This window comes from Gallus gallus, chromosome 1 (genome assembly GCF_016699485.2).
Source record: "Gallus gallus isolate bGalGal1 chromosome 1, bGalGal1.mat.broiler.GRCg7b, whole genome shotgun sequence".
In the NCBI taxonomy this organism is placed as follows: Eukaryota; Metazoa; Chordata; class Aves; order Galliformes; family Phasianidae; genus Gallus; species Gallus gallus.
Window position 1 is genome coordinate 188013708 of NC_052532.1, and position 24143 is coordinate 188037850.

Consider the following 24143-nt stretch of genomic DNA (forward strand, 5'->3'; position numbering starts at 1 on the left):
TTTTATGTTTTAAAGGGACAACAACAAAAAAAAAAAATTAGCACTTTTCATTACATAGAATATGCAATTTGTCCTTTTTTTTCCCCTCTTGAATTTCAGATGCTAATGCTATTTCTTTTCTGTGAATTAGAATTATATTTTTCTTTCTCTTGGAATGTTTTCTTTTTTATTTTTCCCACCCTATTCTCCCCTATCAGATATATATCCTGATTTAAGAACAACACAAAGCTATTACAAAAACTATTTTCTCAATCTAAATTATTTGTGACTAGTACAGCTCTCTTAGATAAGGTGATTATGTTTTAGAAAAGCTATTGTACTTATTTGCAGTTTCACTTTTTGGGAGAGGTACAAGAGGGAGGAGGGTCACAGAATCCTATTCATTTAAGAAAAGGGGTATTCATCTGGTATATTTAGGTCCAAAGTTAGTGGCGTTCCTTACACCACCATCCTCCCTTCACTGGCCATGTTTGCCATGTAGTCCTAGTTTTCCTCATGCACCATGAGTAGTTTGCAATGTAATCCTGTCTGAGTGACAGTCAGCAAGCAGTGCAGATTTCTCTGGGTAACTACCCTCCCACAAACTACGTAGATCAGTGGTAGTAGTGTTTTACTGTGTGACCAGAAATGCTGGTGTTTTCAAAGCAAAGCACAGAATTACAGAATGGTTGGGGTTGGAATGGACCTCTGGGTCCATCTCCTCCAATCAATGCTCCAGCAGGGACACTCAGCGCAGGGTGCTCAGAGCCGTGTCCAGGCGGCTTTTGGAGATCTCCATGGAGGAGACTCCACAGCCTCTATGGGAAACCTGTGCCAGTTCTCCATTATCTGCACAGCACAGATGTGCTTACTGGTGTTCAGAGGGAACCTCCTATACTCCCATGTGTGCTCATTACTTCTTGTCCTGGCACTGGACACCACTGACAAGAGCCAGCCTCTATCCTATTTGCACACCCCCTTCAGGTATCTGTGGACATTGATGAGATCCCCCTTAGCATCCTCTTCTCCAAGCTAAACACTGTCAGCTCTCCAACCCTTTCCAATCCAGTTCATAAATTGCTTAAGACACATTTTTATTCAAAATAATAACAATCATAAAGTACACTATCATGTTACTTGAAAGGGAATGAAAAAAAAATCTGATTAAGATTTGTTTATTTCCTTTAAGTATCAAAAATGCATTTCATACTGGGATGATAAATAAAATTTAAATTTAGATTTCTTTTTTAAGATGCTCAGATTTCTTTCTAAGAGTGACAAAGGAAAATAATTGAAATTATTCTGTTTTGTAAAGAATAAGCAGAACAATTTTAATGCAGAATTAAAAGGAGCAAAGTAAAAGGACTGTGGCCTTACAATAAATATTATTTTAAACATCATTCACTTAAAAACAATCAGATGAAATACTCAGTTGAAATAATCAATTTTTATTTAATTATGACAGAGTTGCATTCCAAAGATCAATAAAGGCATTTAAAATATCTATTTAAACCAGCAGGTTTGCTGCTCTGAGCCAGAGCAGGAGGGTTAGATGGTAAAAAAATCACAATTGCTTTTACTGCAAATTGATTGGGATTAAATGGTCCAGGAAACGTATTCCAATAGATTTGGCAATGCAAATGAATTAGAATTGGCATTCAAGTTCCTTCTACCAAACTTTCAAATGTCTCTCAAGGTGGACAGATAGTTTTGTTCTCGTTTGATTCTTTGTTTTGTTTGTTTGTTTGTGTTGTTTTGTTTCATTTTGAGTCATGTTACTTCCTTTCCTCTGCTCCTTTTGAAATCACTGCAAATGTTACCCTTGAACTAACAATGAGAACCTTATTAGTTAGTTGTTTGGTTAGCAGTTAGTAGATGAGCAGAATTGGACAATATGAAAATTTTTGAAAAGTTATTATGTACCTTCATTGAGACTATCAAGTAAGTCTACGGATTTATTATCGTTAGGTACTTTTATAGACTCTAGGTGGTTTAGCATTAGTTTATGGCAGAAAATATATTAGCCAAATTATGTAAACTATGTAAAATAAGCCATTTTATAACATTCTTTTGTTTTTTTTCTTAGTATAATTCTATTTAAAATACGGCTTCTTCCAGCCTATTACAACAATTTTTAATGCCATAACTCCATGGAGAAAAGTACCTACTGAAATTTATGGTCATGGCCAAAAGTTCCCATGCCGCTAATTTGAGTTTGTCACTGAGAATGATAGAATCATGGAATCACAGAATGGCCTGGGTTGAAAAGGACCACAATGATCATCGAATTTCAACCCTCCTGCCACAGTTAGGGTTGCCAGCCACCAGACCAGGCTGCCCAGAGCCACATCCAGCCTGGCCTTGAACGCCTCCAGGGATGGGGCATCCACAACCTCCTTAGGCAACCAGTTCCAGTGTGTCACCACCCTCTGAGTGAAAAACTTCCTCCTAATATCTAACCTAAACCTCCCCTGTCTCAGTTTAAAACCATTCCCCCTTGTCCTATCACTATCCACCCTCATAAACAGCCATTGCCCCTCCTGTTTATATGTCCCTTCAAATACTGGAAGGCCACAATGAGGTCTCCCCAGAGCCTTCTTTTTTTTTCCAAGCTAAACAAGCCCAGTTCCCACAACCTTTCCTCATAGGAGAGGTGCTCCGGCCCTCATCTTAGTGGCCCTCCTCTGGACCCATTCCAAGAGCTCTGCATCTTTCTCCCTCTCCCTGCTGGCCACCCCTTTTTTAATGCAGCCCAGGATATAATTGGCACACTGCTGGCTCATGTCCAGCTGCTCGTCTACCAGGACTCCCAAGTCCTTCTCCACAGGGCTGCTCTCAAGGGGTTCCTCACCCAGTCTGTATAAACACCTGGGACTATCCCAGCGCAAGTGGAACACCTTGCACTTGGCCTTGTTGAACCTCATTAGGTTCACACTGGCCCACTTCCCCAGCCTGTCCAGGTCCCTCTGGATGGCTTCCCTTCCCTCCAATGTATCGACTGCACCACTCAGCTTGATGTCACCTGCAAACTTGCTGAGGGTACACTCAATGCCATTGTCTATGTCATTGATGAAGATGTTGAAAAGCACCGGTCCAAAGACTGACCCCTAAGGGACACTACTTGTGACCAGCCTCCACCTTGACACAGACCCATTGATCACAACCCTTTGACTGCATCCAGCCAGCCAGTTCCTAACTCATCGTACAGCCCATCATTAAAATCCACACCTCTCCAAATTAGAGAGAAAGATTTGGTGAGGGACCATTTTAAAAGCCTTGCAGAAGTCCAGATAGATGACATCCATCGCCCTTCCCCTGTCCACCAATGCCATCACTCCATCATCGGAGGCAACCAGATTAGTCAGGCACGATCTGCCTTTGGTGAAGCCATGCTGGCTGTCTCAGATCACCTCTTTATCTCGTATGTGCCTTAACATAGCTTCTAGGAGGATCTGCTCCATGATCTTCCCAGGCACAGAGGTGAGGCTCACCGGTCTGTAGTTCCCCGGGTCTTCCTTTCTCCCTTTCTTAAAAATGGGAGTAATGTTTCCCTTTTTCCAGTCACTGAGGACTTCACCAGACAGCTGTGATTTTTCAGATATGATGGAGAGCAGCTCGGCAACCACATCAGCCATCTCTTTCAGAACCCTAGGATGGATATCATCTGGCCCCACGGGCTTATATGCATTGAGTTTCATAACTGAACATGTTCCACTGTTACAGTGGGACAGAAACCACTCCCCACACCCTCACCTAAAGGCTCAGGGTCCTGGCAGACATGGGGAGGAACCTGACCACCAGTGAAGACAAAGGCAAAGCACTTACTGAGCACCTCAGGTTTTTCCATGTCTGAGGAAGCCAGTTCTCCATCCTCATTTATCACAGGGGAGCACTCTCCTTGATCTGTCTGCTCCTATAACCTCCTATTAGTATAACCCTACTAATTCTACCCTTATTCACAGCCACTTTTCAATTTAATTTACCTTTTCTCATGTTTCTTGGAGCTAACAAAGAAAATACATGTCCTTAATTGATATCTTTTTTTTATGCCAGTTAAACATAAAAATATCTTGAGATTCACTCAGGAAAATATGTTTAATGTTCAGCATGTTTCAGTCATCTGCTATGGAAGAGATCTCATCATTTCCTTTTATATTTACATCTTAGTTGTAAACTGTAGCTGGGCAACATGAATATGGATTCAGCTCATTATATTGTGTCTAGCTTTGAAAGATTACTTTTCCTTTTGACAAATAGATTTGATTTCATAGTTATCTGTAATGTTACAAAAATGTTCCACATAACCTTTCTTGAGATACAGTGTAGAAACTGAAACAAAACAAACAAAAAAAATGAATAGAAAAGCAAAGCATATGTATAGAGCCTCTGTTGCAGTTAGTTCATACTAACTGATGCCACTTGATTTCTGAAACATACTATTAGTACTTAAAATGTGGAAATGGTTTCCCAGTACCTGGAACATTCATTGTAGTGTTTGGTTCAAACACGCTCTCAGGAACAATGTTTGTTTCCCATTAAGCCAGTGATAAATCGCTGAAGTCATAGAATCATAGAATCACAGAATTACTCAGGTTGGAAAAGACCTTAAAGATCAAGTCCAACTGCAACCTAACCATACTACCCTAACTCTAACAACACTCCGGTAAATCGTGTCCCTGAGCACCATATCCAAACGGTTTTTAAACACATTCAGGGATAGTAACTCAAGTCATCTTGCCCTTGAATTCAGTATGAACCCTGAATAAAAAAGTGCTAAACAGAAATGTATATAGCAACATATTTTAAACAAGGGATGTATCCTTACAATTACTGTGCTATTTACAGAACAGTAGTCAGAAAATATTCGTATAATTGAACTACATAATTTACTGGTTTTGTTGTTGTTGTTGTTGTTGTTGTTTTTTGAAATCTTTCAGTTATTCAGCTGTCACAGAGTAAGGTCTTGCTGTGCATTAACTGATAAATCATGATATTATCATGTTATCACTGATTTAAGACATCAAAGGCCTGAATATAGCAAGAAAAGCAAGAAAAACCTCCAAATTGAATCAGACTGCTGTGCATGTCACTTTGAAATGTTAACACGGTACTTCTCAAATGTCACTTATCAAACATTCTCTGTGAAATATGATTGCATTATAGAAGAGCATGTTTTTCATGAAATTTTACTAAAAAGAACAATGTTTTAGCTTTGCATTACCATTTCCTAAAATTTCTATCATCCATGTGCATCTGTATATAACTCAGTCCTGGAATATGTTAGACAATACAATTTTAGAAAGCTCTTGTCAAAGGAAAAAATGTTGTTATTGTACTATAGAACAGAAATTTAAGCATTCCAAATAGCCTCTAAATGCTTAGTTTTTCTGTAAACCAAGAACACTCGTTTTTCCTATATCTTTTCAGTCTCATTTGTAGCCCCTCAAAAACATGAAATGATGTCTCAGTATTTGCAGATGAATGCGTAGTTTCACGTTAAACTTCTGTTTGCAGAGACAAAGACATAGAGATACTGATAAGTTTCACATGTCCTGTTTATTGGTAGGAACCATAGCCACAGTTCCGAAACCTAAGGCCTGATTATGATGTCTTATGGGCTTTGCATAAGTGCAAGCATTTTTGTCTCTAGTTTCAGTCAAATTATTATTATAATCAATTTTATTCTAATCCTTTTTTCTTTGCAGACTTAGTGTTAGATGCAGATATTGCCTTAAATGACACAGTTTCTCTGCAAGTGTGACTATCTCATCACATTTCTATGCTTTTTCTCACAAATATATTCTGGACTGCATTTGGCTTCAATTTTATACATTGACAACCCACATTTTAAAGAAAACTTCTTATGCAAAAGAAAATTACACATCTAAAGTGCCTGTAACCCCTGGGTCTCATTCTTGTTTTTGCTAAGACCAGTTTCTGCCAGCTCTGTACAATAAAGGAGCCATAAACATGTTACTCAGCATGATTCAGGTTCACCACTGCAGAGACACCATGCAAAACTTAACCATCCTGATCTAATGGCTTCTTCTGGTCTTTATATCTTGAAAGAAATCTGCATTTTGCTTCAGCAGTCTTTCTGTCCAGAATTCACAGATCTGACCATGTGTATGTTATAGATTAGCCATGTCATTTCACCACATTTTCTGAAACACGACTTTAAAGGAGAAGCTGTGTTTGAGTACTGTACAAGAAGTAATTAAATGCTTGGGCTTCAAGGTCTTTGACACAATTTCTTCCTTCAGACAACAAAACACCTTTCCTGTGGTCATCCTCCTCTGATTGTCCTGAAAGCATGCTTTGACATTCTCAAACAGTTGACAGAAAGAATTTTGAGTTTATCACTTATGACACCTGTGTTATTCTGAAATGAGTTTTAAAAGATGAAGGGTCTATAATGCTGTTATATCCATTCAGTTCTGTGGATAAGTACAGGTAATACCAGTGTGAGTAGTAATATCAAAGTAAATAGTAATACCAGTGTGAGCTAGCCATCACACATATTATCTGAAGACAGGCAGTGAATTAATTAGAGGGATACATCCTGATGTGAGCACAGAGCTAGGAAGGCAGACTGATGTCAGTGGTGAATCTCCAGCTGATTTCAGTAGGAGTAGGATGTCAGCATATCTATCCTGCTTAGGTTATTATTCTAGGTCTGATTTGGTTTGCATTCGTAGTTAGCTCAGATTAGAGAATGTGGTGTTTGAAAAAAAATACTGAATTTCCTAATTTCCTGGAGGGCTGTGAGTATTAATTTCTTTCTGTTTTTGATTAATCAGATGCTAATTATTGTAATTATTGGCTTAAAATGACTTACTTTTTCTCTGAAAAAAGCTACATAACATTTATCATTTTAAAACCTTTGCACACAAAGAATTTGCAATCTGCTGTACAACTGCAAGTTTGATATTACTTTTTCTAGACTTATTATAGAGTATACACTGAAGTCGGAAAATTTAAGATTTGCATGTCTGCTATAAAAATAGATTAGATCTGCTTAAACTCTCTGTTAGACCAGTGGAACATATAATAGTTCCATTATTTAGAATAGGTATTAAAAATGCAAATAATATTTTTAATATTGTTAGCATATCATCTTCACCTTTTTGTTCTATGTCTGATTTCTTTGTATGTGAGCACAAGATTAAGAGCAAGCTCAAGATCACTTGATGAGACTGAATATATACAAATCCATTGGGGTCTGATGACATGCATCTTAGGGTCCCACAGGAACTGTTTCATATAGTTGCCAATCGGCCTTCCATCATTTTCAAAAAAGTTGTTGCTGTCAGGTGAAGTCCCCAGTGAATGGAAAAAGGGAAACATCACTCCCATCTTTAAGAAATCAAGAAAGGAATATTTGGGAACCTACAGGCCAATGAGCCTCATGTCTGTGCCTGGGAAGATCATGGAACAAATCCTCCTGCTATGTTAAGGCATATGCAAGACAAAGAGGTTATCTATGACAGCCAGCATGGATTCATCAAGGGCAGATCATCCCTCAACAATCTGGTGGCCTCCTGTAATGAATTGACAGCATCAGTAGATGAAGGGCAACAGAAATCATCTACCTAAACTTCTGACAGGCCTTTTATATGGTCCTACATCACATTCTCATCTATAAATCGGAGATATATGGATTTGCAGTGTGGACCATTTAGTGGATAAGGAATTACTTGAGTGATCACAGCAAGAGGGTTGTGGTCGATGACTATATGTCCAGGTGCTGTTTGGTAATGAGTGGGGTCCTCAAAGGGTCCACCGTGGTACCATTGCTCTTCAACATCTTTATCAATGACCTAGATAGTGAGATCTTTAGTACACCTTCAGTAAATTTGCTGATGGCACTAAGCTGAATGGTGCAATTGATACAGCAGAGAATGATATCCAAAGAGACCTGGACAAGCTCAAGAAGTGCGCCCATGAGAAAGTAATAAGGTTTAACAAGGCCAAGTGCAAAGTGTTGGATGAAAAACTTAACATGAGCCAGCAGTGTTGTCTTGTAGCCCAGAAGGCTGACAGTATCTGGGGCTGTATCAAAATAGGGATGGAAGCAGGAAGAGGGAGGGGACTGTCCCCCTCTACTCTGCTTTTGTGAAGCCCCACCTGGAGTACTGTGTCCAGATCTGGGGCCCCCAGTGCAAGAAGGATGCAGAGCTGTTGGAGAGGGTCCAGAGGAGGCAACTAAGATGATCAGAGCTCTGCAGCACCTCTCCTAGGAAGAAAGGCTGAGGAGCTGGACTTGTTTAGTTTGGAGAAGAGAAGGCTCCGGAGGAGACCCCATTGCATCCTTCCAGTACTTGAAGGAACCTTATACATAGCATGGAAAATGACTAAAAGAGAGAAGTTCAGGCTGACCAGAATGTTTATGTATGCTCAATGATGATGATCAATTTTTTACTCTCTTCTGAAGTATCTGTTAAGTAGTGAGGATATCTTAGTTACCTGCTCATACTTACAAATTACGTTTGAATTAACCACAAAGATAGTTGTTGCATATCCATAAAAGTGATACTTGGTTGTCAAACGGAGAACAATTCCATTAAGGACAGTCCCACCAAATGTTTCATGAAAGATCATTCTCTTTCAGAATATATTTTTCTCCTGGTAGACTTGAAATAATGAAAAATCATCTCAATGAATGCAAGCGAAGTCAATAGGTCATGAGGTTATGTTGTGAGGCTGCAGAACATACTGAAGACTCTCCTGTATGAAAGGTCATCCTAACACTGTTTCCATTTCACAGGGATGGGATGCAGAGATAGCATTTCAAGAGAGCCAGTTTTTATTTACTTTCTGCCAGGATCTCACTTCTGAACATTACTTTTTTTGGCATTTGTTTATACTGGCTTAATAGGTACATTGCATTGAAGACATTTTAGTGTTGGAGATACTATACTGAATTAAGGCTTTCTGGGGAAGATTGAAATCAGCATGTTCACAGAACAAATACTTATTTGATTGAAATGTTTTATAGATTAACCATTTTTTTTTCCTGTTTTTCTTTGCTGCTGCTGACATTATGTAACTGCTGGTTTTTTTAGGCTGTCATTATGAGAAGTTTGCAGTTTGATGAGCTTAGAGTGAATTATAAATATGAGTCAATGGAATTAACGTTGTTGCAAAGAGAAGCTGTAGCCATGCTTGGCAAATACACCTCAAGGATGTGCAGTAATCCTTCTACCCTATGACAAAGCAGAGTGATGGAAGAATTTTGATGCCCAGCTTGATGAAACTTGATAGTAAAACTACAAGCAATTCCCAAATATAATTTTGAGTTTTCTTTTAGCATACGCTCCTTTTGTTTTGACTCCCTCATTTGGCAGTACTTGTCTAATGTGAAGCCTGGAAAAATGGTTGCTGCTCCTCTTTCTCCAAAACACTGTTAATAAGAACTTGGTGATTCATCCTGGGGACAGAATGGTGATTGCCTGCTGACTGAATATGGGCATTTAAAAAACCATGAAAAGTTTCCCAGGGCCAACATCTGGGACTAAGTAGATCCTGGAAGGAGAGTCCATCATAGCCCTCACATGTTTAGCCCTTTAAGTTTTCATTTTGGTGTTCATTGGCATCTCCACCCAGTGCCAAGTCACACCACAGACTGTTTCTCAGTGCTTTCTAAGCATCCTGAAGCAGAAGCATATCTGCAGAGAGAAGGACCAGTTGGTCATTTTTAGGAAGAATGTGACCAAGAATGACAGCAAGTCTAGAAAGTAGCTTTTGAAAGGAAAGTTGGAATGAATTGGGTTTGTTTTGTCTAAACAAGCTTGAAAGAGAATGCAAATTATTGCTCTAAAAACAAAGATAGTAAACAGTCCTCACAGAAATGAGGGACTTAAAATTGTTGGACAGATTTACATTAGATCTTAGGAAAATCAACTTTAAGAGATTATGGTAAAGTTGTCTAAGCAACCAGAATCCTTTTGTCATGGTAATGTGTCAAACATTTATGTTCTGCTTACTAAAGAGTTATTCAGGAATCAACAGAACATATCGCACAAGCTGAATGCTTGAATGGGTAACATCCAATTAGATCTCTTCAATTTCAAGGAATGGCCCATACAATTTATGTATATGGACATAATGTCCTCCAGTTATCCTGACTAGCTATAAAAGATTGCAAGCATGAAGAAGTGTCATTGAACACTGGAAACTACTTTTTTTTTTTTCTAGACTGGACTACGATCAGGATGAATTACTGTGCAGCTTTGAACTACAGATGCAGACAGCTGCAAAACTCTCTGTTCTCATGCAAATTAGATGTTGCTATATACTACCAGTCTTGTAAGTTGCCATCAAAACCTTTTTCAGATCCAGGAAGCTTGGATATTCTGCAAGTAATTAGTACCCATATTCTCCTGTGCAAGATATCTGCCAAATTCACTGCATAGTAACTTCTTTAAGATATCATCTCGTAGAAAATATTGCATCATGCTGCCTAAAAATAATCACTTCATTTCGATCCTTAGAATTACCCTTAAATTCATTTATCTTTATGATATGCATGGAAAAGAAGACAAAGACTAGGAATTGCAATCTAAAAAAGCCAGGCAACAAGAATCCCTATTCATTGCACGAACAGATATTATAAAATGAACTCATCTAAATGCAACAATTTACTGCTGCTTACCAAAAGCAATTTCTCTCCACCAGCAGCATTTAACCAAACAAATTTACCTTTGCAAGACTGGCAACATTTTGTAGAATAGGATGAGGACTCTTTAATGTTTTTAGAACTTTTAACATATAGAAAAAAAAAAAAAAAAACTGATCAAATAGAGAAATACAGTGAAATGAAAATTAAAGCCACCCAGTCAACAAACTCCTACACATTTGGAAAAAAAAATTCAGATATATTCTCATATGCTTTAGGTCAGAATTTTTGGCAGTAGAATGATTACACGTGGGCAGAACTGCAGTTTCCATCATCATTATGTGGCCTGCAAACAGATTTTTGCATAACAAAAAAGACGAGACTACAGTCTAATGAATGCACTCATTAACTCTAATGGCTTTAGATATAGATTGAGGGGGAGAGGGACCTTAGAAAAGAAAAAATCAGCTCAGCTCATCCCAGATACTGCTTCACTTTCAATTTAGAAAATAAATGCAAATGTTTACAAAAGAGAGGGTGGAGAATCTATTTTTGTTGTATACATGTTTCTCTTAGCATTTTGTCTAATCTTAGAAGCAATGCTTGAGAAATGTGTGCTTAATATTCCAGGCAGCTTCACACAGATCCTGAAGATCCTGAAGCTATATTTCCCAGCTCACTGTTAGTGACTCACACCATTTTGGTGATCACAACTTGTCTAGAACCAGTAACCTGAAAGTTGGTTTTGGTACAATGACTTATTTAATAGAAGAAAACAGGAGTTATGTCTACAACATTCTATGCTGCATCCCACTGGTGTAGAAAAAAAGCAACATGAAGAGATGATGTGTGACACTGTGAGGAGCTATTGCAGGAAGAGCTCTTCAGCTGGTAGTCTGGATGCCCACCTGCTCAAGTCTGGTTGCATATGGCTCAGGATTTGTCCTCTCACTGTTCACCCTTAGTCAGCCTTGGCAGCAGCAGAGACTACTCCACTATCCTAGATGAGGGAATTTGAATGTTATCAAAAGGAGCCTTTGCTCTAATAAACTGTGATATACATACAAAAACTGTTATCAATCTCACTGGGTTTTAGTCATGTCAGAGACAGTATGTACCTTTTTATTCTATTACATACACACACACACACAAAATAAAATCTCTGAGCCGTTCCAATGAAGCATGACAAGGAAAGGCTTCTAAATAACTTTCAAATAACACATGCAAAGCATAGAATTCTTTCCATTTAGGTCATCTGGTTCTGCATTTAATGCATTATGTCATGAAGAAATTTGTGTGCACTTTGGGAAAGATCAGCTTAAATATACACATTTTCACTTTATTATGTATGATAATTTATTAGTTTGACAATCCAAATACATTCTTTATAACACACACCCCGCAAGGAGAATGGTTTCACATTTCAACATGTCAGGAAGCTTACTCTAAATCTGTCCACATATAATATTACTTGAGGAATATATCTAAAATCCTTCTTTTCACAATAAAATAAATGAAAGAAAGCAGTACTGTTTTGATTTAGAGTAACTTTGAAAGGACAGTGAATTAAAAAAAAAAAAAAAAAAGGATAAATAAACATTTCTAGTACGGAGGAAAAAAGAATGTCTTTCAATTTAAAATATCTTAACTGTATAAGAAGTTATCTAGCTCTAATGAGATTTTTTTCCCCCATTTCTTTCACCCTGCACATGAAGATGTGTTTTTCTGGGTGGACTATTTTGATTCTTTAGAATAGGAATCCTGACTCTACTGGACACAAGCATGATCCCCCTTCTCACCCCTGAATACTCCACCTGCATCATTGGAGTTAGCTGTGTTTACAGTCAGACACACTGTTAATCCCAAATCAATTTCTTTTCTTTGTTGATGCTTCAACAGCAACTGCAGAGAGAAAACAATGATGAGGAAAGAATTAAGGCAAAATGACATGAATATCTGAAGAAACCGTGAAGGAGGAACAGTATCTTAATTTTCTTTGCATCCATTCTTCTTACTCATTGGGTTTTTATGCAATCTGCATTCCCAGATGTGTAAAATCTTAACAGAGACTAAAATAAATACAGGAGAGAACAGATATAGTCAGGTAGTACACTGCCCTCCCTTTGTCAAGGAAAGGTCCTTTACATAAGATGGATATCTGCCTCATTTGTTCTCTAACATCCCCTGAAGTCTACAATCTGTTCCAGTTCCTTACACTCTTTCCTGTGAGGAAGGCTATTCTGGTGTTCAACTGAGTCTTTCTCCTTCCAGGTTAAGTCATGAGTTCTTATATCAAGATGACCAACAAATTATGATATTTCTGCTGCAGGTTTTTGTATACTTGTACACAGTTATGACATCTCTCTTCTGGTGTTGTGTTTAGTTCTTTAGTCTATGAACCTACAGCTAATTGAATCAATCCTGCTCACTACACCACCTTCACACTTCTTGGCTGACACCTCTATTGCTTATGTCAGTTATGCTAACCAGTTATTTTCCCAATTGTGAAATTTGATACCAAAAGCTAGCTTTTGTCTTTGGTAGCTTTCTTCCTGCAGGCTGACACTTTCTTTATTCATTCCTCTCACAATAAAATGGTTAGAGAACCAGTCACTGTTACTCCTAATGTCCTTTGTTTGCTGTGTCATGACCTTTTTCATTTTATCACTGTCTTACTCATGTTTTTCATTCATGCTGGTCCTTGATTATCTGAGTTTGCTCCTGCTTTGCATGTATTTCAATCTCTGAGATAGTCACTCTCATGTCTTACTGTATTTACTGCCCTTTTACTGCTTTACACTAAATGTATTCTGTTTGCACAAAGTGCTTTTTAACTCTGCAGTTCTTCAGATATTCCTTCCAACTGATGTAATCTTGAAATTGAGGCTTAGTGAAGTCTATTATTTTTCTTCTCCTCTTTTATAAGTCATAAATGCTATTTTTCATTGCTACTCTCACCCAATTTTCTTTCTGTGTTAACCTTCTCAAGCTGTCCCCATCCACCTTATGGTTAAACCGAAGAGATTCCTACCTCGTTTTACTAGATATAACCTGTATCTAAACAGTGCTGTCTGTGCTTGCCAAGAACTTGATACAGAAGGTACTACTACTGCTCCTCGGTGTCATTAGGCCCTGTGATTTGAAGAATGCTCTGGTGGCTGCTCACAAAAAGCCTTCTCTTCATTTCCTTCCAGATTTGATGGTTTTAAGCAAACATATATCACAGGAAGGACTATATCTTTGTCACTGGTAAACAGAACTAGTTGGGATTATTTAGTCTGAAGAAGAGGAGACTCAGGGGAGACCTTATCGCTCTCCACAACTCCCTGAAAGGAGGTTGTGGTGAGGTGAGGGTTGGCCTCTTCTCTCAGGTAACAGCGATAGGATGAGAGGGAATGGTCTCACATTGCACCAGGGAAGATTCAGGATGGACATTAGAAAAAAATACATTTTCAGAAAGAGTAGTAATGCATTGGACCAAGCTGCCCAGGGAGTGGGTGGAGTCACTGTTCCCAGATTTCGAGGAATGGAGATGTGGCACTAAGTGACACGGTTTAGCGGGCATGGTGAGGATGGGTGAATAGTTGGACTGGACGATCTTGCAGGTCTTTTCCAATCTCAGTAAGTCTATAATTCTATGACCAGTAATCAATGACCCTAATTCCTTCAATGTTCTGCATCTCTGAGCACATGAATGAAACCCTGATTTATGAGGCTACAAATCTTCTTTACTTCCTTCTCCTATTTTTCCTGAAACCATTACATCTTGTTTATATTATCCATTTCATTTATGTTTGCCTAATGATCTGTTCTGAGCAATTATTGATGCATATGGACCTTATCATAAAAGCTGTCTATGTTCTTTCATTTAGCTTAAGTCAGTAGCACTTCTGTCTCTTTGCCCTATTTACAGTGAAGTGCAACTCTAATCTTGTGCTAGTTCTGTAGAAGGTATCCTCAGTATGGGAGAACCTCTTGAAGTAACCTGGCTCTCCCAACTTGCAAATGCAAATGTGGAAAAATGAGGGGATGATCCCAAACCTCAAATTACATCTTTCTGTATTTCACGTAAGGATGGCTGATGGTCCTTCTAATTTGCTACAATGGCAAGGATATAAGTTGGGTTCAAAAACAGCTACTGCATTTGCTTCTGTGGCAAAAGCGATGGTTAAAGTATTAGATGCCTTCAAAGAAAGTTAATGTGTGGTCATTTGAAGAGAAAAGAGAGATTAGTGTCAAATGCTCCATTTCAAACTGCAAGCACATTCTCATTCTGTAAAAGGGCATAAGTGAAAAGCACTGGGGCTCAGTAAATCAGAAGAGGACTGGAAAGCAATGTGCCCAAGCAAGGGAAAAAAAAAAAAAAAAAAAAAAAAAGCACATGTAACAATCTGTTCAGGACATCCATGTCCTGTTTAATCTGTTTGGACCCTTTTGTAATCATTACTGGAGTACTGTTTATCTGAGCTTTTTTAATTACCTCTGAGGAAGCGATTCTTAACTACTTTTTTTTTACCTAAATATCACAATTTCTAACAGAATGAACCATCTCCTTCATCAGCAGAGTCCTGCGTATACATCATGCCACTTCTATGGGTGAGGGTGGAGATTATACCAGATGTCAGTTGGAGCTCATCCTTTCAGACAATTTGGGGTGCCAGAGCACCTTACTTCTACTGAACCAGCAGACTTCAGTGATAAGTAATACTAGTTTGAAACTTTCATGACACAGCAAACAATGGAGTACAAAATCTTAAGTCATTGGAAGAGGGACTGAGAAGTCTGTGTGAAAGTAAGCAGCTTTCTTCACCCTTCTCCCTCACCTTCACAACTGTTGCTAAGTTTAGAGGACGGCATGGGTCTGATCCCACAGATATGGCTATATCATCCTGTCTTCAACGTCCCATAAGTGTTGTTACTCTAATATGGATGCAGAATCAAAATATCACACCTCTGGAGTTTTTGCATTTCCATGCAAACCGGTTTTCCAGCTTCACTTTCACTGTCTTTTTAAAGACTAGGCACTAGCCTAGCATTTGCTTTGCCACCTTGTCTATCTAAGGCATTGATGTCTCTACAATATACACTTTGAGTACATCTTTTATATAAATCTCCAAAGAAGCTTTTGCCCAAGAAGCTAAGCTCAAATGTTTATTTGAATGAAAAGCAGTTCTGCTGATTTAAGTCTTTCTGTGGAAAAGCTGAAAAGAGTTATGCAATTTGAAGCTGTTATTTCTATGTTTTTAGTAACTTAAAGTTTTAGAATTATATCTCTGCTATAAATCTTCTTAGAGGAGATAACTATTCATAAAGTAAGACTATAAATTTTATAGCACTCTGTTGGATTAGGTCTACAAAGATATCCATCTGAAAAATGGTAAAGAAATTAATTACAGGAAAACAGGTTCTTTTTAAGCTTTTTATGAGATAACTCATAAAGTTCAGATACTGACAGCACAGCTCTATGTCTGTTAAATTCTATTCAGTATTACTATAATTTTTTAAACCTTCAGAAAATTGTTCACTTTTTGCATTCATAAAAGCTGTCGGATTTTGTGAGGTCGGATAATATTGTTTAAAATACTGCCAAGATTAAGATGAATGTTTCAAAGCAAAGGTAAAATCATTCATAAATGTAAAAAAAACCTGCAGATTTTATCACAAAATAATCCAGAAATGGCAGTAAATCTTTGACCATACAGGGTTCTGAAGGCAGGTGGGGAGTATTTGTCCATAATAAGCTTCTTGAATTCATTTGGCATCATTACCTCCTGTGCTTATTCCTAATTGGATCTAAGCTTAAAGGTAAATTTTCCAAATGTTGTGTTCAGGCTCAAAATGAGTGTTCAACTTTCTCCTTTTGTGAATGCGTACCCTTTTGTGCTGAAGAAATCAGTGTATTTGAAATCTGGAGCATATTTAACAGTCTCTTCATTTTCTTCTCAGACACTGGATATTATTTTTGCTACTGGTGAAAGTGCTATTTATTGACATTGCAGCTGCGCTTGTTAGATGTAGTCAGGGGTCCAGGCTTCATGATAACAGTGTCTTGTGCAGAGAGTCACTGTGTGAGGTCGTGACTTCTGCAGTGTGTAATGACAGCTCAGTCCCTGTGTAGGGAACAGAGGATGTGCTGGGGACCAGGTGACTGCAGCAGATTTCCTGCATGCTCTTGAATACAGGAGCAAAGTTTAATCCAGAAAGCAGATTATCAAAATAGAACAACGGAACGATACAGCTAAAGGTCACCTACATCAGTTACTCTATGACTAGAAATAGCGAGAGCTAGCTTTGAACAACTCATAAAGTTTTAAAGTAAGATAAATTAAGATGGTTTTATCCTCCGGTTATTTGACCTTTAGGATTTAAAGGTGCTCTCTACAATCATTAACATCAGTGACTTTCTAAAGGAAAAACAAAGAATCTGAGAATACTCTGTAATTCTGTAAGAACTGGGGCTTCTGAAAAACTGAAATATCATGCTCATGATAAAGGAGGAGGAATTTGGAACTCTCTGATGAGATATGCAATTTTTAGTAGAGTTGAGTGAAACTTCATAAATGTCAATACTTCCAGGGAAATCCATTATGAAACCAGAAAGAAGGTAATTACCCCGAGAAGTCTGAGACGTTTTGTTTGATTTGTGCCTTCAGTCACTTCTGCTAGCTACCTGTGGTCAGTGTGTTGCAAGCTCTGAGAGGTTAACCAAATGGGATTGAAATTCTGTGTGCTGTGCAAGTCTATAATACTCCAGCCACCATCAACCAAGAAATAGAAGCAACACACGACATCTGCTTAGTGCTCTGCCCAACTTCATTAGTCATGTCTGCAGAGAGGATTTATTGCCTCAGATGCAATGCCATGCTATCACAGCAGCTGAGCTATGAGCTGGTCTTTCTGCTTGAGCAGTGTCAACTCATTCAAAATTTGCTTCTAGCTCTTTGTGTCGTGCCCCACTGCACATTAGAGGCATGGTGTGCAACACGGTGCTGCCTTTCACTGCCTCCCAGAACCATCAGAGATCCTGTTCTCAAGGCTGTCTCCTTCCAGATAGGAGAAGCATCATCCCATTGTCAGCAAAATACCTAATCCAAGATTTTTCTCTCCAGAGCTCACATGAACTTTATGTGGTATAGAGCTGTGTCTATACACAGCAGAGTTTGGAACATGTGATTTGTAACGTTTGAATTACCTGAAGGATGAATAATATTTTATCTCAGTAGAAGGTGCCAGTTACAAGCAAACATAAGGAAAAGGAAAAGCTGAATCTTAGTAGAAATGTTGTTCCTTTCAGTATCTAAAGGGGGGTATAAGAAAGGAGAAAGACTCTTAAGCATGGCCTATTGTGATAGAACAAGGGGAAATGGTTTCCAACTAAAAGAGGGGAGATTTAAACTGAGTAAAGAAAAAGTTTTTTACAACAAGGGTGGTGAGGCACTGGCACAGGTTGCCCAGAGAGGTGATGGATGCCCCATCCTTGGAGACACCCAAGGTCAGGCTGGATGGGGCTCTGAGCACCTGATAGAACTGTAGGTGTCCCTGTTCACTGCAGGGTGGTTGGACTAGATGACCTTTAAAAGTCCCTTCCTCAAATGATTCTTTGATTCCACTGCAGGTGCATTACTAAACTGCAGGCAGAGTCACAGGTGTGGGTGTGTGCTCTCAGGATCCTAATTTTATTTTTGAGAAAGCCCTTTTCTTACTCCACTGAATGGTCAATGCTGTCTCTCTTTTGTTTATCCTTGCAGTGATGGCTGGGCAGACAGGTACGATGTGACAGATGGGTATCAGCGTGAGGCTGTCGGTGGAATAACAATCAAGCTCCAGTCTCCTGATGTTAAATGGTTTGATGATTACTACTTGGAGCTTCGGCCAGAAACCAATCACCGAAATCCATGGTTTCAGGAATTCTGGCAGCACAGGTTCCAATGCCGTCTGGAAGGGTTTCCTCAAGAGAATCCTAAATACAACAAGACTTGCACAAGTAAGTGAAGTTATTACTGTTGCTGCATAAACCAGTGTGACTGAAGGTGTGCTGAACAGCTCATGTTGAGCTGATACAACCTGGTCTAGTGGAATAGTAAGTGCAGTTGGAAAGAAAGAGGCTGTAATTGAAACCCTTGCTCTTTCCAGAGTGACAACAAATACAATTTGAAAAGTACTCAGATGTCTAAAGAAACAAATGGGTAGTGCCACAGCACCTAACTGTGCTCAATATTTGAAAAACTTGGTGCTGCTCTATTCTTCTAGGCATGTAACTGCTTTCAAAAACCTTGTCTTCCAGTATGCAGTGCTTCTTTTATGAAAGAGAATTAATCATACTTCCTTACCTCACAATCGGAGAGTTTATATACTAAAAAATTATCTGAAGTCCAGATAATAATTATTATTTCAAATAGAAGACTAACTGGTTTGAAAGATTTTGTTTGGATTTCTTTCAGATGTGAGTCATTTTAGGAAATGTCATTTTGACGGAGCTGATATTTTTCATGAAATTGTACTGATTTTAGCAAAAACTGCCACAACATTTTGTCATTTTTGCAAAACAGCAGCAACTTTTTTTTCTTCCAGAAAGATGTGATGCTTATTTAAAGATTTTTTGTTTTTCTTCTGTTAATTATTCTTTATCTCATGAGATTCCTTGCAGTACTAAGACAATGCTCCATTGCATTGTTTTCTTGAGGGCCATAAACAGTTTAATTTTGGTTGAAACATCCTTCATCCTTTATTTACATGAAGTCCATGAGCTACAACTGGAGTTTAAGATACTCTTTGCAGGGCTGACACCAGCTTGAGGTATGTTGCATTTTTGTCCTACAGCACAGACAAAATAGGTGCAAGCCTTAAAAGCAGACACTGTGACTCTGTTTTGCCCATAGTGACTATCATGGCATATGTAACATCAGTTTTCTCTATGCATGTTCAGGTACACTAATACTTTCATGCCTTTCCCATACCTTAAGATGATGGCATTCACTGCAAACCAACAAGTCTGTGGAAGGAAAGCTATGTCATAGTTCTCGCTCACTTTCTCATTATTTGAATTTTTGAAATGGCTCCAAACAATGTGAAAAAAAAGGAAGTGAAAGAGGAGACTGATGGTGAGTGGGAGATGTAGCTTTGAAGCTCTCCAGACACAGTAAGGCATTAACCTGAATCTCTCTTTTGCCAAGTTTCACATAAAGGACAGATGTCAGGCTTTTCTTCAGATTTCCAGCAGATTTGCTCTCACTGGAAAATGGCCTTGGGATTGTATGTTTTTGATAAAGAGAACGGGACCCCTCAGTGGGCATCCTGGGATGGTCCCATGCTGGGCATCAGTGCAACCACACCTCTAAGCCCCAAGGGACATTCCCTCCTAAAAATGTCTAATTTCCACACACCTGTGAGACCAAGAAATGGCTCTGAGGGATTAAAGTCCTAAATTTGTACAGGAAAACAATCCCACCTAAGTCCCCTTTAAGGTTTATAAATCTTTTGATTTGTACAAGATTGTGGAGTAAATTTACAGCTGAGGTGGAAATTGAATCTAGAAATCTCAAAATCTCACTGTATGTCTTTAACATTCAATTGACCTTCCTCTAGTATTTTTTTCTGCTAACCTTCCAACACAGCTTGACATAGATTGCATTTGCTCTATTGACAGGTACTGCATATTGAGCAGTAAATTTCATTGATTTCTCCACAATAATGTAGATCTCTTTCTTGAGATGTCAGTACAGTAGATATGACCAGATACAAGCTCATAAAAACTGTTTTCTATCAGTGTGCTGCATCAGCAGTGACATTTCAACTAGATTTTTTCAGAGCATCCCCTTTTTTCTTTCTACAAGCACTGGGAGAATCTAATTTCTGGTTTATATGAAAGGTTGGTAAGTGTGAAACATGGGTGTCTACAGAGTATTTTATAAGGACTAAAATACACTTCATCACTGCAAAAAATTTATCTCAGAGTAAAATACAGTTCACAAATGCAAAAATGGAAAAAGAAAATTATCTCAGGGATACAGAAAGATGTTATTTTAAACACTAAGTCTTCCGGTTGTGGGTATGAGACAAGTCAGTCACAAACCTTAAATAGCACATTTGGAACAGCAGTCATCGCTGGAAGGTTTCCCACAAAGAAATCCAAAATGAGCCACAGATTAATTAGGTTCCTAAACTCAAGGAGTTTCAAACACACTAAGAAATGTGTAAGAACCACAGTCTTCTGAATTGTAAATCAAGGATGGAGAAAAAACTGATTTTCCAAATATATTGTTATAATTATTTTTCCTCCAGCTTTATTGTCATATTTATTCGTAGGCCATGATGGCTATAGTAAAAGAACAAAAAAAAAAAAAAAAAAAAAAGGTTTTAATAGCTTTAATTCTTTCTTGTTGCTGCAGGGCAGAAAATGTTAATTCATTTGTGGAGTTCCCCAGATTAAGGAAACTATTCCACGGCAATCAATGAGTCTTCCCATTAAAATTGTGTAGGGTTTTCATACAGAAAACCATTAGTCATCACATTACTTGGTTTTATATTTGTGGTTGTGGTCTAGATACATCAAAATTCTGAAAAGGAAAGACAGTGACTGTGGTGGTTTAACAACTGATGAATGTCTAAGGTCTACCACTCTGCTCTCTCACTTTTCCTTGTCAGGACAAGGTGAGAAAAAGTGATGTAAAAAATGTAAAGAACTCATGTGGCTTGAGACAAGGACAGGGAGATCACTTATCAGTTATCATCCTGGATGGCACATAGTTATGGGCAATGGGGGTTGCTCTCAGTTCATAACATCTCGTCCCTGTGGCTCCTCCATGGTCACTCTGCACTACATGGCTCCCTCCCATGGGACACCATCCTTCCACCACCTATTCCGTGTGCAGCTCTCCCAGCACTGCTCCAACACGGCTCCATCCCATGGGGCCCACCCTTCAGGCACTGCTCCAGCACAGTCCCACAGGTGGCAGCTCCTCCAGCCCTCTTGCCCCACTGCAGAGTTCTCTCCTGGGGCTGCAGCTCTGGCACAGGGCTGCTCCTGCAGGGGTATCCGTGGGCTGTGCCTCCTCCAGGCCTCATCCACTGCTGCACAGTGGGCTCTTCCATGGCTGTGCATGGAGATCTGCTCCGTGTGGTGCCCATGGGCTGTAGGGAGACAGCTTGCTCCTCTGTGGGCCTCTTCATGCCTGGAGCATCTCCTACCCTCCTCCTGCACTGCTTCTGGGGGCTGCAGGTTGCCTAACTTTAACCACACCAAATTCTGAGTCTGGAATTCCCTCACTTCAGGATTCATAAGTGTAATGACAACACTTGTCCTCCATGGTCACAGGCATTTTGTAGACTGTCCTGAGAGCTTCTGAGTAACAAAGTGTATGTGCGTTGCTTCAAATTTATCCTAATAAGAAAACAAGGCTGTGCCCTTTATTTTACTTAGGTAAATACATTCTCTCCTCCAAAGTTGCATACAAAATCCAGACATACAAATAAAACAAAACAACAACAACAACAACAACAAACGTAAAGGAGTTTCTCAAGATCCCAGTTAAAGATACTGAGCTCATTGAGAAATGCTAGCAACTACTTGGGATAATGATAAAAAGAAAAACATAAGGCTGATTGGTATTGGTAGATGAGGCAATTATCAAATGAAGTCTGTTGTGACAGGAGAAGGGGAAAAGGTTTCAAATTGAAAGAAGGGAGATTTAAATTGGATACAAGAAAAAGGTTTATTACAGTAAGGTTGGTGAAGTGGCTGCCTGTCACTGGAGGCATTCAAGGTCAGGCTGGATTGGACTCTGAGCCTCTGATCCAGCTGTAGATGTCCCTGCTCATTGCAGAGGTGTAGGACTAGATGATCTTTAAACATCTCTTCCAGCTCAGATGATTCTATGACTCTATGAGTCTATGAGTGTTAAAAGCAAAAATCATTACTTTGGTGGGAAAAAAATAAATTATTCTCCATCAACTGGCTCTAATATCATGAAAAATAAGCAAGTGTTAACAATATAAGCAACTTAGTTAAACAGTAAGAAAATAAGTACAGGAATTATTATTAAATGAATAGACAGTTTAGTAAGGTATGAAAAACAAGACTGTGAAATTAGCCAAATAACAAAATATGAAAAAAACAGTCTAAAGCCATTTGTTATTCACTCATTTTTCTCAAGTTCTAAAAGATCTCCATCCCTTCGCAGGCACTTAGTTCACTCTGAGGAGAAAACTTTAGCATCAAGCATGTTTTTCATTTGCACGTTTGAACATACTTAATCCAAATGGGTGTCACAGCTGTTGCTAAGTACATTGATTTTCTGCCTAGTTGGTGTACTACAGAAAATGAGAAATCTACAGGTTTATCTGACTTTAGTTTCCATGTAATCATTTCCATGCCACAGGAGAGATGCAACAAGCCACCTGCAGACCACAAGAGTCAGAGCAAAGAATGTAAAATGCGTCTTGAACAGGAGACATGTAATGGCCTCTGAACACCAGGCATTTTACGAGAATTGAATTTGACTTCCCCTCTGACATCAGTCAGATTTTTTTTTATTATCTCATACCACAATTCAGTGAAGGTTGTGAATAGGTGTGCAGCTTGAACCAGATGAGTAACACTACTCAATGATCATCTTCAGGTCAAGGAAGGTTAATCCAATGCCTTGCTATCAATTGCCCTTGCACCTTTAAAGATTAGGAGTGTGTGCTTGCTTGCTCACAGGCAAGTCTGTTCATCAGAAATCAAATTCCTTTTGCTTCTGGTAAGGGTGTTTACAGTGCACATTAGAACAAAAAGAAAACCTGGTGCAAAGGAAGTTCTGACATTAGTGGAAAAAGGCAAGTCTTCAAAGTCAGCTGGAGCAAAAGCAGATTTATTTCATCTATCTGTCTGTTAAATTAATCCTTTTGCCTCTGCTTCTAAATTTATTTTTCCCATGATACATAAAATCCAGAGGCATAGATGGAAGAGCTTTTTTAAAAATACAACTTAAATACAGATCAAAACCAGAATATACTGCCCAAGTATCTATGATCTAATGATCAATGAAGAGAATAGAAATAGATGCTAATGCTGATGAAGCATTGTAACATCGAAGTTTGACTCACGGAAGTTAAGCCTTCAAAAAGTATTGATAGCTTCATTTAAAGGCACAATGGAAAGAAGAATCTGAAGGAAGGTGCTGGATCCTTCTTGCAGGTATTTATTTACAGCAGGGTCCTGGCATTAATACTGTGGTTTGAAGCAGGAAGGGAGAAAACTCAAAGGGAAGTGATGAAAGCTGAATTAAGCACAGTCAGAGATCAACCTCAGATAGGACACAGAGAGCAATAAAAGTGAGGAAAGCTGCTTGTGTCCGACATGCTGGTGGCCAACGAGCCATTGAAGGGTTATAAGGAAGAAGAACATACTCAACATGATGAACAGGAAAAATGAGATTTGTAGTAGTGTCATGAATGGGTCTTAGCAGGCAATGTTTCCTGTTGTGGTTTCATCATGTGGCTTCTCTGTGATAAAAACACTTTGTTCAGGAGTGCAAAAATTGACATCAATTAAGAACAGGGTTAA

At 38.7% G+C, this 24143-nt stretch overlaps 1 protein-coding gene across 4 annotated transcripts in view; it reads left to right on the forward strand.

The window, feature by feature from the left end:
* Positions 1–24143, forward strand: part of GRM5 (glutamate receptor, metabotropic 5) — a 254953-nt gene that overhangs the window by 170976 nt on the left and 59834 nt on the right. For all 4 annotated transcript variants that reach the window (XM_015279791.4, NM_204138.2, NM_001397865.1 and 1 more), the window contains one exon: positions 18346–18581. In XM_015279791.4, the coding sequence (XP_015135277.1) occupies positions 18346–18581 (236 nt within the window). The remainder of the gene's footprint in view (positions 1–18345; positions 18582–24143) is intronic.